Here is a 13,014-nt window from a genome sequence, read left to right as displayed (position 1 = left end):
GCTGAGCCAAAAGCGAAGCTCTCAATTTATCAGTCGATCTAAGTTCTTACTTAGATCAACCATCTGTGGTCATGATGATTGGCCACCATCATGACCATGAACATGACCTGTGTCATGTTCTTTTGGAGATGACACAGGTCATGTCCGAAAGAACGAAGTCACGGATACAAGCGGCAGAAATCAGTTTCCCGCGTAGGGGGTCTGGCCTCTCCTTTAGAGATAGGGTGAGAGCTCAGATATCCAGGAGGGACTCAGAGTAGACCTGCTGCTCCTTCACATTGAGAGGACCATCTTGGTTAGGGCGACTCCTAGATGCCTCACTGTGAGGTATTCCAGGCACGTTTCACCGTGAGGAGACCCAGGCCACGCTGGGACTATCTTTCTTGGCTAGCCTGGGATTCCCCCGGATGAGCTGGAACAAGTGGTTGGGAAGAAAGAAGTCTGGGCCTCCCTACTTAGGCTGGTGCCCATGCGACCTGACCTCGGATAAACGGAAGAAGATGGATGGATAAATATATGCACATACATACACGCAGATCTCTTATATACATAGCATAATAGAATACAGACAATAATGTTAGCTATCTTGATTAGCTAACTAGTTTCAAGAAATGTGCTCTTTTGCACCCCACACCCCATGACCAGGCACACACCCACACACATAATGGATGTTGACATTGTCCTTTATTGACATTTCATCATTGCTGTTGTAAAATTGCTGTTGTCATTTTGTTTTAAAAATGTTCTCCAAATTGTTCTAAAAATGTTTAAAAAGGTGAAAAATTTAAATATTTCAAATAATCCTTGTGTGAAATAAAACACAGTAGAAAATATTATACAAAACATTATTTTGAATCAAAATGACAAAAATAGCTAAGAAAAGAAAAAAGCCCCCCCAAAAAGCACATTGATTGTAACCCGGGTCAAAAAGACTCACTCATGAAAGACTGTATAGTCAGTCACTCATGCATCAGAGGGTTACATGGGTTGATTTTTCTGAGGGATACACCGGGAGGGTATTGTGATATAAGAGTAAGTTATAAGAGTGATTTTCTGTTGTCCTTCTATGGAAGCATGCAACATAAAAACACTTTTTAATAAATTTTAGTGCTTTGACATGATCACAGCACTGCCAAAACATAGGTACAAAAATCCTCCATAAAACATCAAATATTTAAAAATCAGACACCAGACAAGTGAATAACAGAACGTCATCAGCCGGTGTATCGCTGAACACCGGCTGATGTGAAGCTACCAGTAGCAGGAGAAGTTAAACAATGAAGAGGAGAGCTGCCATCGACACAGTTGCAGCCAAGCATGTTTTAATGTTACACAGTACAGTTTTAGCAAGTTGCTAAAAGTCTAAACTTCCCCAAAAGAATCTCAGCAACCCCAATTTCTAAAAAAAATTCTGCCATTGCCCCCTGCTGTGCTCTGAACGCCCCCCAGGGGGAAGTACTGCTCCTAGACGCCTCCCTGTGAGGTCTTCACTGTATAGTGCAGGTTTCTCCCATTGAGAAACCTACACTGTACAGTCAAATTAAAGACTACATCGGATTTGGAATACAGACCTCTTTGCTTAGAATCATTTTAAATTTTCAGCTTTTCTGTTCCAAATTTGATGCCATGCTCAGATATTGACCTGCGTTGAATCATAATAAAAACTACTGTAAAGTTGTACGTACTGAAGAAACATTTCACATAATCACAAGACTAATGGTTTGTTTGGAGACAACTTGACAAATCTAAAACCCACAAGAGGAAATTGTTGGACTGAGTAAATACTCATATTAATAACAAGTCTATTTAAAGGCTTGTTTTTTAAAAGCCCTCCAAGCCTGATAGAGTGTTAATTGTGGGATGCATTGCACATTAGTCAGGGTTATGTGAGTATGTGGCATGGCTCTGGGTGTGATGATATGTGTCATTGACACACTCAGATAGGATGACAGAGGATACAGTTGGAGATCTGCAACCTGACCCTGCATGTACTCAACCAGTACCTCCATGCTCCTCTGACCCACTTACTGTGGATCCCCAGACAGCAGAGGAAACTTTTAATGCTCACTGCTCTAAATAAACAAAGCTGAGTTAGTTTTACTCCTCTAAACCCTGTGGTTTAGAGGAGTAAAACTCCTCTAAACCACAGGGTTACTCCTCTAAACCCTGTGGTTTAGAGGAGTAAAACTAACTCAGAACCCGTAGTTTACCATTATCAAGTAGTTTGCTAAGTTCTAATTATTTTACAGGACATTATTTGCTTCAAAGGTTTTTGGGAGAGGAAGTGCTCAAATGGAAATAAAATTTGACTTAATAAATATGTATTCAAATACTACTGTTTTATATCCTGTTCTAACATCTTCAGCAGATGTATAGTGGGAATGGCTACATTGCAGTGTCAAAGCAGATTTGGTCTTTATTGACTGTATTGTCATACAGTTGCTGCATATTTGTTAGTAGAAAATCCATAATGAGATCTTCCTGTTCCACCACATTCTCTTTTGCGTTGAGATCTGGTGACTGAACTTATAACTTATAAGTTGTCATCCAATTTTTGAGGAAACCTTTAAAATGTAGTAAAAAAAAATAAAGAAAGAAAGAGAATATGAATTAGGCATGTTTTCATTTACTGGTTTTTAGCAAATCCGTTAGAAAGGGGGGCCAGGCATCTAAGAAGTACAAAATAAAACACCAGGCTATTCAGAGCATGATTTAGCCAGAATGTGACATTACGCATGGCTGTATAACAAGCGGTAGAAGTTTTTCCAAGTTTTGTGCCACAATTAAGGCACAGACTCATCAGTGTACAGGAAAGTTTGCTGTGACAAATGTTCAGCAAATTTGTTTCCATTTCCCCTTAATGATGTTAGCTATTTTTTGTAAAAGCCAAAAAGCACTTCAAGTGATCGTGAAAAAACCCCTTGATCGGAACACTGTTATTGACATGTTCTAGAATCTAGTTTGAGCACCTTTGAGTTTTAGTGAAATGCTGTATTATCCAGCTGGATGTCAGAAAATGGCTACATGGTGGTCATAGCAACAGTATATGTTGAGCAGCAGGATCCTGCTCACTTGAAATTAACAAATGATGCTCACTTGAAACTAAAGGGCCCAAAGTGTAAAAGAGGCAGTGTAATGCAACGGCGGCATTAGAAAGGGGGCTAGGCATCTAAGAAGTACAAAATTATTTTATTTATTTTTTATTGAAGTTTATTTGATAGGGACAGACACACATTGACATAGACAAGCTGCACAAAACAGCAGTCCCATGTTTGCATATAGTGCAATAGCAAAAGCTAATTTGCAGCACTTGTCCCTAGATGGGCTTTTAAAAAGTACATAATAAGTCACATCTTATCTGGCAGTTGTGACCTAAACAAGTTTCCTACTACTTGTATGCATGTAATTTTCCTTGCTTCTGACTGAGTAATGGGAACCTATAGATTACAAGCTTTCTGCTGGAAAATCATCAAATTGCTTTGGTTGAGGAGAGCATTAGGAGGGGCTCTGGCCAGGGAACCATTCCTGAAAGAACCACTACTGAGTACATGTGTCAGTCAACAGTGACTGCAGAAACATAACTGGAGAAAAGTTTGTTTTTGTGTTGTAATAAAGTACAAGATGAGAGTAGAATCAACCTCAATTTAACATTGTGAATATGTAATAAACATTTAGAGTTCCAAAGTACTGTTTTAATTATGTATTTCAACATATGCCATCTTCACATTTGCAAAGTCAAGACCTAATTTTGTGAAGTCATTTTTATGCAGAAAAAAACAAAACAAAAAAAATCAGTTGAACAAAGTGAAAACATAACGTATCATGTCCAGCTTTATGCCCTACTTCTACAAAGACCCTCCACTCTTCTCCCATACACCCCTCACAAAGTCCCAAGCATTCATTTTCTTGTCTTGCAAACCCTACTTTCACTTATCTCTGAAAGTCCTGCTGTTTTCAGAAAGTTTATGGCAGAATCTCGGTGTAAGACTTTGAAAAGTGTGCCACTATCAGGCTTACTTAGGAAAAATCTATGTACAAAGTATAAACAGAACACTTCCCCTAAAATACATTAAAAAAACAAATGGCAAGATGACATTTCTAAAAATGGGAGTGAAATATAATTCAATAAGATGGCTTCCGCTCTCATAACAAATGCATTAATCATTGTCAGTCACTCATAGCATTCATTATAAAAGAATAATCTGGAATAACAACGATGCCTGACATGTATTAACAAGGACTGTCCAGCAGCTCCACATTCTCAAAGAAACCAGCACAAACAAAGACAACATGTCACATTACATTTTTTTTCCAACCATAACTTTTAAAAAATGTGCAGTAATGTAAATTATGCACATAAAGTGCTTTGAATCAACACTGATTTGTGTGCATCATAAAGCACCAACATAGAAGAAGTCATCATGACAGCAAAAGTTGTAAAAACCCTTTGATAAATTCAGCAAAATCTAACAGGTAACAGGTACTTGGATTCATAACTGCATAAATATGTATAAATGTCTTCAAAACAAGTAGTTTATTCTCATCTTAAAATGAGAAGAACTAGGTAAATAAATCTTTATTTAGTTTTAGGAGTGGGTAAAGAATCCCTTTAAAGGCATTCATTCTTGGTTTAGCAGTGGTGTAAAAAAAGCATAAATTACAATCTTGTAGAAAGTAAATAAAAAAAAAATCAGCAGCAGTTAGGTAGAATACATGAACAACTAAATTAATTAATTAACATCAGTGTAAAACAATGATGAGGATAGACCAAAAGGTGGTCAATGATCACAAAGCCTCCAGTCCTAAAGGGGAGAAAAACAGAGGAGAGAAAGTTCTTATGAACACAGTAAGATCAGATGAAATGCTAGTCTCCACTCAGCCTGTTGCACTTACAGGAATCGTTATAATGATGTACAACACTCACACACTGACCAAAGAACTGGACTTGAAATCAACATAAATAGTCAATGTTTTATCTCTCTATCATTTCACTTTTACATATTGTAATGGCCAAATCCATGGTCACACCTTGATGCCAGACAAAAGATAATGGCCAAGGCTCAGCAAGATTAAATGTTAATTGGAATACACCACTAGTTCCTGCTGGCAGGGGGAAATGGCAGTTGTTGTTTTTTTTGTTAGATAAGTTTTGTATTTAAGTAAACAGTATTTAAAGTTTATTTTTGATTTTCATTTTTGGGTCTTTAGTTTAGCCAAACTTAGCTGTACTATTTGGTTTTGTGTTATTTGTTATTGTAACTAAATGTTACAATCAGGTCTTGTGTCTTGGTCTGATCAGCCAGCATATAAACCCCTGTGTGTCATTTCTTTGTTAGGTCAGTTATGTTTGTTGTACAGCCAGTTTGCTTACAATTTTTGCCTGAGTTCAGTTTTGTTTCTTTGACCTCTTTTATGAGCTCAGTTTACCTTTTGTCATTTATGATTTTGGGTTAAAAAGAAAAAACAATTTTTCTGAATATATCTTGTGACTCCTCTTGTTTTTAACTTGGACCATCACACATTTGTAATGCTGAAAAAAATTTATACATCAGGATTCAATTATTTTTCAGGTAAAATGTTATAAAGTTAAAAGACTTCTCTTTGATGCTGGTAACAAGCCATCGTTGAGTGAACAATGCTGTCTTTCACCTGCAGGTTGATTGTTTAATCTCCGCGAAAACCTTCTGTGTGTGGAATTTGCATTCCTGAGACATCTAAATATAACTGACCAATCTAATGTGATCCTAGGTGGGAGGTGTGAGAACATTTTTGTCATCCCTATGTTTAGTCCATCAACTTAGCTTGGTAAAAACCCGCTCCTTCTTCTCTGCATTGCTTCGTCCAGAGGGTCTTTTGGACCCTTGACTATTAAGAGACAATTTCTTCCTGGAGGCATGGACTCTGTTGAAGTTTTAAATGCTACCCAATAGCCAACGTTTGTCTGTGACGTATGTAATATACCAGCTCGATGCTACAAAGGTTACTGAAAATTGCCAGGAACAGGTTTTTAAAGGGTTTGGTTCGTTTAATACAATGCAGAGTGAAAGTGAACAGCACCAGCTGGAAATTTAACTAATATTGCAGTTTTGGTGCCCAATTAAAGATGTGAAAACACTCAAAAAGATAAATCTGCCAGTATGATGTATAATTTTGGGTTTATTCATAGCCCCCTCCCAAGATGAAGTCTGAAGGTAATCTTTCCCGCACGCTACCTTTACACCAGATGGCATTTTCACGCCCTGAATTCTAATTACCCTTATAATCATTACATGTAAGTCAATGAGGACAAGAGTCATCATTGACTGTTGCACATGACAGTAAGCGCTGTTCTGCTTACTGCAATCTTTTCCACTCTATACAGAGTATTTGACTACCATTTAACTTTGCAAACATAATGGAGCCCTCCATTCTGTGGGTCTCATTGTTAAACAAGAAGGAAAGCTCCAAATATTCTCCCAGAGTCCAATAAGGTTATTTGCTGCTGCGTTGCATACTGTGTTTATGTAATGAAGCCGACTTCTCGCCCTCTCTCTCTTTAAATGACTGCTCCTATAAAAAAAAAACAGCTGACACTGAGGCAGCTCCTAGCTGCCAGAATCCTGATGTCCAGCAGCAGCTGAGGCTTTTCAGGTCCCACAGATAACAGACACTTGCCTTCACCTGAAACTTTTCTCCTATACAAACATGCAACATTTCTATAAATGAAGACTCTAATGTTGATATAATACACAGATAATTTTCATATAAACACATCTTTAAGGTACAGAGACATGTTAGGCTGCAAACTTTACATCTGCACTGTGGCTGTTTCACTTATTATGTATTATAGAGCTAAGAAATGAATATAATTAGCGTTCAACCCCAGATTTTGATCCCAAGTAAATTGGGATCAATTTAGGTAAATTGATCCCAATTTATCTCCAAAGATAAATTTGGATCATGATTTTGTAAATCTCAAAAATCTGCAACAGCATTACATCACTCAATACAGTAACGCTCAATGAGATCAGAGCAGAATCGTCAGAAAAACTTGGAATAAACATCACTGATGAGACCTGGTGTCACGCATTGCATGGAGTAAACAGGTCAACTTCACGTGCTCGACCTGGACTAATTCAGTGCAACGTTCTTCATAGAATTCAGATTCTCAAGGATATATTCTACAGTTAGCGTAACTGTAAGGCAAATTTAACTCATGTTCTGGACCTGTAACAAATTGTGCAACGTCCAGTTTATGATATTTCAGACCCTATCTGACCCTATCCAAAAGAAATAATACCTTCTAAAGATGACACCATCTTTAGAAGGTATTATTTCTCATTTTTAACTTTCACACTAAGCCTAAGCATCAGTGAACATCTTAAATTTTCCTAAAAAAATAACTTCTTCTAAAAAGAATGAACTGCTTTTCTCCTTTTCTTTTTGTCTTCTGCATTTTATGTAAACATTTTTTATATGTCGAAAATACAGTGTATAATTTCGAACCAAAGACATTGGTTGACATGCTCATTTATATGTCTTTGCTAACCAGTTTGGATATCAGTGTTTTTTTGTCCCTGTATTTTCTGTTTTTTTTTTTGTTGTTGTTTTTTGTTTATTTTTCTATGTAGCATCAAGATGCATTTTCAATATAGTGTATATTGTGTGCCATAATTTTTTTCAGTTAAATAGAGACAAAAAATAAAAATGTCAGAAGTATTTAATTATTTATATATTACTCAAAAATCTATGGAAAAATTTTGATGGCATTACAGTTGTCAAATCTTTCTGCATGTTTCCTCTTGTACCTGATCTTATTAAAGATCTGACCATAAGCAAATATCCTAAAGACAAATGTGTATCTAGTTAAATAATACAGGATTGATGTCATTCTAAAGTAGGGAAAAGCTCTGACATTATTTCTCAGTGTCTTAATTTTTGTACATTACAGAAACCTGCAATCTTAACGAGGATTTGTACACATTTTTGTTGGGAACTGGGGTTTTGGCTCTTTGTGGGGATTTACTGTTTGCTGCTTCCCTTATTATCCACTGATGTGGTTGACTTAGTTCTTTTTATACATAGATTCATTATTTTTCCTAAACAAACTAAACTATTAAGTTACAAAAAATCATTCATGTCCCTCAGACTAAAAGACCATGTCCATAACAGCAGGATAGTTTGCCTTTTTGTTACCTATTTGTTACCTCAACAAAGGTGAACTGTGGTTTCCAGTTCTTCCAGAGGCAAAAGTAAGGAAAAAGGTGAAGGACTCACCTGTCCAGCTTAGCGACTCATCTATGCTCTACCACAAAACTCATGGTGGTCCCATCAAACGAGGGTGGGGCAATGATCCTTGGCCCTTGCTGGGACGTGATGCTGATGACTGACTGGTTCATACTGGAACATCCATGCTGTGACCTATTGGGGGCATCATGCTGTTGAGCCCTTGAAGCTGCCTGGGGAGGCTTCCCAGATGCCATATAGAAAGGAGTCTCCATGTACATTCCTTCAGTCTGCTTTGAGGACAACTTCTCCATGCCCTCTACCTCTGATGGCACGGACATCTGTGACTGTACCAGCGTTCGAGTAGGTATCACTGAAGGGGTTGGTATGAAGCCTGGATAGATCATGTAGGTATGACCATATGCTCCTGGACTGAGCGCTAGCGGTGAGATAGGCATTGGTACTGGTGTCATCGGAGGATGTGGCATGGGTACATCCACGTACTGGCCTGTTTCTGGGTCAAAAAGGCGCTTTGTGGCTGGGGACACCAGAGTGTCCACCAGGTAGTAGTTTCCAGTGGTGGGATCCAGCAGCATTTTCCTTTGTGTTGCCTGAAAGGGGTCCAGGGTGGGGGCTGGAGTGATTGCTGGGGAAAAACAATACAATTGTGGCTGATTGGCAGACACAGGCATGGGCAGGGAGTGATAAACAGTAGCAGAGGGGATCTCTGGTGAATGGGTCTCCATTAGAATACGTTTTGTCCTGTGACCGTGGTCCTCTTGGTTTCTAGAGGCATAATCTTCATGTGCTGCAGGAGGGGTTGGCAGTGACTGATGGTGAAGAGTCTTTACTGTTTTATCTGCAGGTGCTGCCATTTTACTGTTGTTGGGCTGAAATTTGACCGGGATGGTTAGGTAATTCTCATTGTCAACTGATGCACCTGAAAACTGATGCTCAAATCGGTCCACTCCCTTCGGTTCAACATCTTCCTTCCCACTAACTCCTGTCTGACTGGTTTTGAATGACACAGGCAATTTAGGAGACTTTGGTGCAAAGCTTTTACCTCTGAAAGGTGTATGTGGGGCGGTACTTAATTGAGGAACATCAGCGGCTGTGTAGGCCTTGGGTTTGGAGCTAAGGCTAGACATATTCATGTTCTTGCTCTCTATGGTGCCAACTGTCTTAGTGACCAATCTTTCATCATGACTGTTGGATGACTGAAGCACTTTAAGTAGGTCTTTGTCTGGCCACCTTTGGGAGCTGTCGGTGCTGGAGGGCGCTGATAATGCTGAGGGGTTCTTGTCTAAATTTGGCAAGGAATCTTTTCTGACTGCTTTGTCTGTGTTGAATCCACTCCCTCCTCTTTCCTCAGACTCTTGCTGCTCTTCACTGGCTATCAGTGACAGCACATGGCTGTCCGTCAGACGCTCAGGCTCACACTTTCTCCTCCACTCATTTTTATCAAACACATAAAGTTGCTCCATGGTTTTCACTGCGGCCTGGAGTTTCTCCAAAGCCACTTGACTTTTGACTCCAGCTACTTTTGACTCCAGTTTATTTTCTGCTGTCTCTGATGCCGTTTCTTGCCTTGCTGCACCTGTTTTGCTCTCATTGCTCATCCCAGTGCTTCCCTCTGAGCTGTTTGAGATATTTGCTGCTATCCCTAATGCCTTCTGGGGTGGAGCAGTCTTACCGCCCTCTGGAGACAATCTGCATTTGTCAGACTGCTCCTGTTTAAGGTTTCTAGTAGGTTTTTCTGCATTGTTAGTATTTACAGACTGACATTTTATCACCATGGGGGACACACAGTTAGGATTACTGTTTTGCATCTGCTTCTTTTGCTCTGAATTAATTTCAGAGCTAAAGGAATTTGATTTATTTTTGTTCTTATCCAAGGAAACAAAGTGATAGGAACTTTTAACCAGCTTACGTACATCTCTGACTTGGTGAATGGGAGTTTGTATCTTTGCTTTATTATCTCTGATGTCTCGAACCATAAAGTGGGGAACTTTATCTGAGGACTCACCCTTCAGAACTGCAGCCAGGGCTTGGCATTTGAAGTCCTCTGTTCTGATCAGACTGGAAGGGCTTGCGGTGATATTCGAGGTGCGCAGCTTGGAGCCTTCAAACTCTTCCATTTTATTATCTCTAACACTTCTCAGGTTGATTTTAATTTCTGGTGATTTGGATGATTTTGAGCTCGTGGAGTCTGTGATGCATAAAGTGTTGTTTCCATTCCAGGAATAAGCTCCTCTCTGCAGCTGCGGTCGCACGTCTCTGTCACTGGGCAGCAGTTGGATATTTGGCACAAACAAATGAGACATTTTCGTCAGTTTTTCACAGCCTGCGGAGAACAGATTCCACTCACTCTCTTTGTCATCAACTGGAGGCAGCTTGTCCAGCAGAGTTTGACAGTTTTTATGATCCTTTTGAAACTCTAGCTCCTCGTCCTTCCAGCATCTGAACGCGCTATTTTGGCTGCGACGCAATGTGCCTTTTTTAGTATCAATCCCAGTTTCATTGGCCGAGTTTAAATTCGTTTCTGTTGCAGGAGCACACACGTCTTGCCTCTTAATATCACATGAGTCGCTGTCCACAAAGTCCCCTAATTCATCCACGCACATTATGGCATAGCCTGAGCCGCTCTCAGAGAACTTGGAACTCTGCCTCTTCAGCTCCCTGCTGCCTTTCCACTTATTATCACTCTCATGCAGCGCAAAGCCCGGAGACGACGCCTGGTGTGGCTCGCTGATCTCCCCCCTCTCCATCCTGCGCTCCTGCTCAAACTGCATTTTCTTTGAAAGAACATTTTTTAACAAACTGGAGGCAAATATGGCTTTCTTATGCATATTTTCCATGGTATTAGAGGGCAGCTTGCTGCCCCCTCTCTGCTGGCTGCTCTGCAGACTCTTGGTAACCTCATCCGTGGAATGTGATCCTGCAGTGTTTTGCACAAAGTTAGTGCGCCTTTCTTCCCCAGACATTCCCGATTTGACATTGCAACGAAAATTCAGTGTCTCTGTGAGTCTTATCACTCCGCTGTGGCCCTGCCCAAACTTTCCCATCAGTTGGACTTGCTTTGATGACGAGGCACTGCGGGGGTTGGCTTTCAGAGCAAAGATCTTACTTGTGGGCTGAATGGTGCCCTTATAAACTCTGCTGTCGCTGTTTTTGCCTATTTCATATGAGGCCGCGGGGTTTTGGCAGGTAATCACACTTTTGTCCAGCCCCTGAGACATGTTTAAGTTGCCATATTTCAGATCCAGAAATGTGGACCACCTGTTTTTCCTCCGGCCATGCTCTGATGCAGAGGACTCACTGGAGGTGCTGAAATTGATGGCTTCAAAGTAAGGGTAGGCCAAACTCTTGAAGGCTTTGGCTGTGAGATTGCGCACCTCCTTGTCAGCGTCGTCCAGCTCGCTGACAGCGCTGGACGTGCTGCTGGAATACTCTGTGACCTCTTTCCCCCTCAATCTGCCCCCAAAATGCGGGCGTCCGGGCGCGGCTATAAAACACTTCGCCCTGTCACACAAAGTCTCTGCCTTACTATCCACTCCCCTAAAAACATAGCGGCTCATGTCTCCGGAGCGCCTGGTATGATAAAGGATATTTTCCTCCTTTTGGATGCTGCTGGGGTCATTTATAGCTCGGGATGTGGTTCTGATTGACAGGTGGATCTGTCCTTCGCCCTGCTTCTGCTCGGGCTCATCTGAGTCGCAGAACTTGGCCGTGTCGCTCAGATCACTTTCAAGCACAGTGCTGACCGCTGCTGCTACTGCCGTGGCACCCTTGGAGCAGTGCGCCCCACCGGCCCCCCTCACACCCACAAAGGAGTAGCCTACGAATGGGTACATCTGACTCTCATCTTCAATGTCCCAGCAAGTGGAGGAGCCCACACCCAGGTCATAATCTCCTTCATGGTCAGAGAACTCCGAGAGCTGAATCTCGTGCGTGGTAATGTAATGGTCCTCTGTTAAGCACAGAGCGGATTCATCAGAGAGTGCCAGGCTGACATTATCCACCTCCTCACAGTCCTCACTCTCACTTCTCCCACTCAGAGAACTGTTGGTGCTGTGGGATTCCTCCTTGCGCTCTGCCTTGCTTCCCATGCCTTTGGACACATTGGTGTGCGTAACTGCACTCTCACCACTTTTTTCTCCTATTTGTAGGCAAGTCTCATTTTTTTTCAGGTGTGGTGAGGATGACGGCGAGGGAAGATTTCTTATATCTTTCTCACATTTCTCACCTATGGTGCTTTCTCTCTCCTTGGTATGCATCTCCTTCAGGTCAGAGTTCGGCTCCGATGCGCAAACAGCTTCAAATCCACCGTTTTTAACAATGACAGACACTTGGTTCCTCTGACCAAAGTGACAGACCCTCTCATCCTCGGACTCCAAATCAACATATCTGTTTTCGTCCTGCGTTTTCAGGATGTCTTGCTCGTCTTTTTGGAGCAGATCTATCACCTGCCCGCTCGCTGCCAGCGTTTGGGCGCATCTTCTCTCTGTCTTCATATCTGCAGCAGCGGGTTTAAGCTTACATTTGGTGTCTGACACAAAGCCGGCAGTGCAGCTGGGGCCACTGAGGACTTCTGCTTCCTTCACCCAGAGATGGTGCTGTGCACAAAGCTCTGCGTCCGGCCAGACAGGCTCCAGTGACACTGGAGCGCGCCAGACATTCCGTCTCAGTGCACGTGAAGTCCTAAAAGGAACCAGAGACATAACCATGTTCTGTCTAGGCATGACTAAAGCAGGGGTCGGTAGTCACCTCCATTTAGATTTTATATATATTTGAAGTTAAATGACAATA

The 13,014-nt window shown here is 41.2% G+C and overlaps 1 protein-coding gene across 1 annotated transcript; it reads right to left on the bottom strand.

Annotated features, from left to right (window-relative positions):
• Window positions 1-659: 659 nt before the first annotated feature.
• cunh4orf54 (chromosome unknown C4orf54 homolog) lies at window positions 660-12,788 on the bottom strand. Its single transcript, XM_055056432.1, has 2 exons — window positions 8,257-12,788; window positions 660-4,802 (listed from the first exon to the last, which is right to left on the bottom strand). Exon 1 carries the CDS (start codon window positions 12,717-12,719, stop codon window positions 8,274-8,276), a length of 4,446 nt encoding a protein of 1,481 aa, XP_054912407.1. The 5' UTR covers window positions 12,720-12,788; the 3' UTR covers window positions 660-4,802; window positions 8,257-8,273.
• Window positions 12,789-13,014: the final 226 nt, after the last annotated feature.

Source organism: Poeciliopsis prolifica, unplaced genomic scaffold (genome assembly GCF_027474105.1).
Source record: "Poeciliopsis prolifica strain line A6 unplaced genomic scaffold, Auburn_PproV2 SCAFFOLD045, whole genome shotgun sequence".
In the NCBI taxonomy this organism is placed as follows: Eukaryota; Metazoa; Chordata; class Actinopteri; order Cyprinodontiformes; family Poeciliidae; genus Poeciliopsis; species Poeciliopsis prolifica.
The sequence above is the reverse complement of the archived record's forward strand: the minus strand, read 5'-3'. Positions and strand labels throughout refer to the sequence as shown.

Bases quoted from the DNA above. Each gene is read 5' to 3' on its own strand.
- cunh4orf54 (XM_055056432.1), bottom strand. From the start codon at position 12,719: ATGAAGACAGAGAGAAGATGCGCCCAAACGCTGGCAGCGAGCGGGCAG.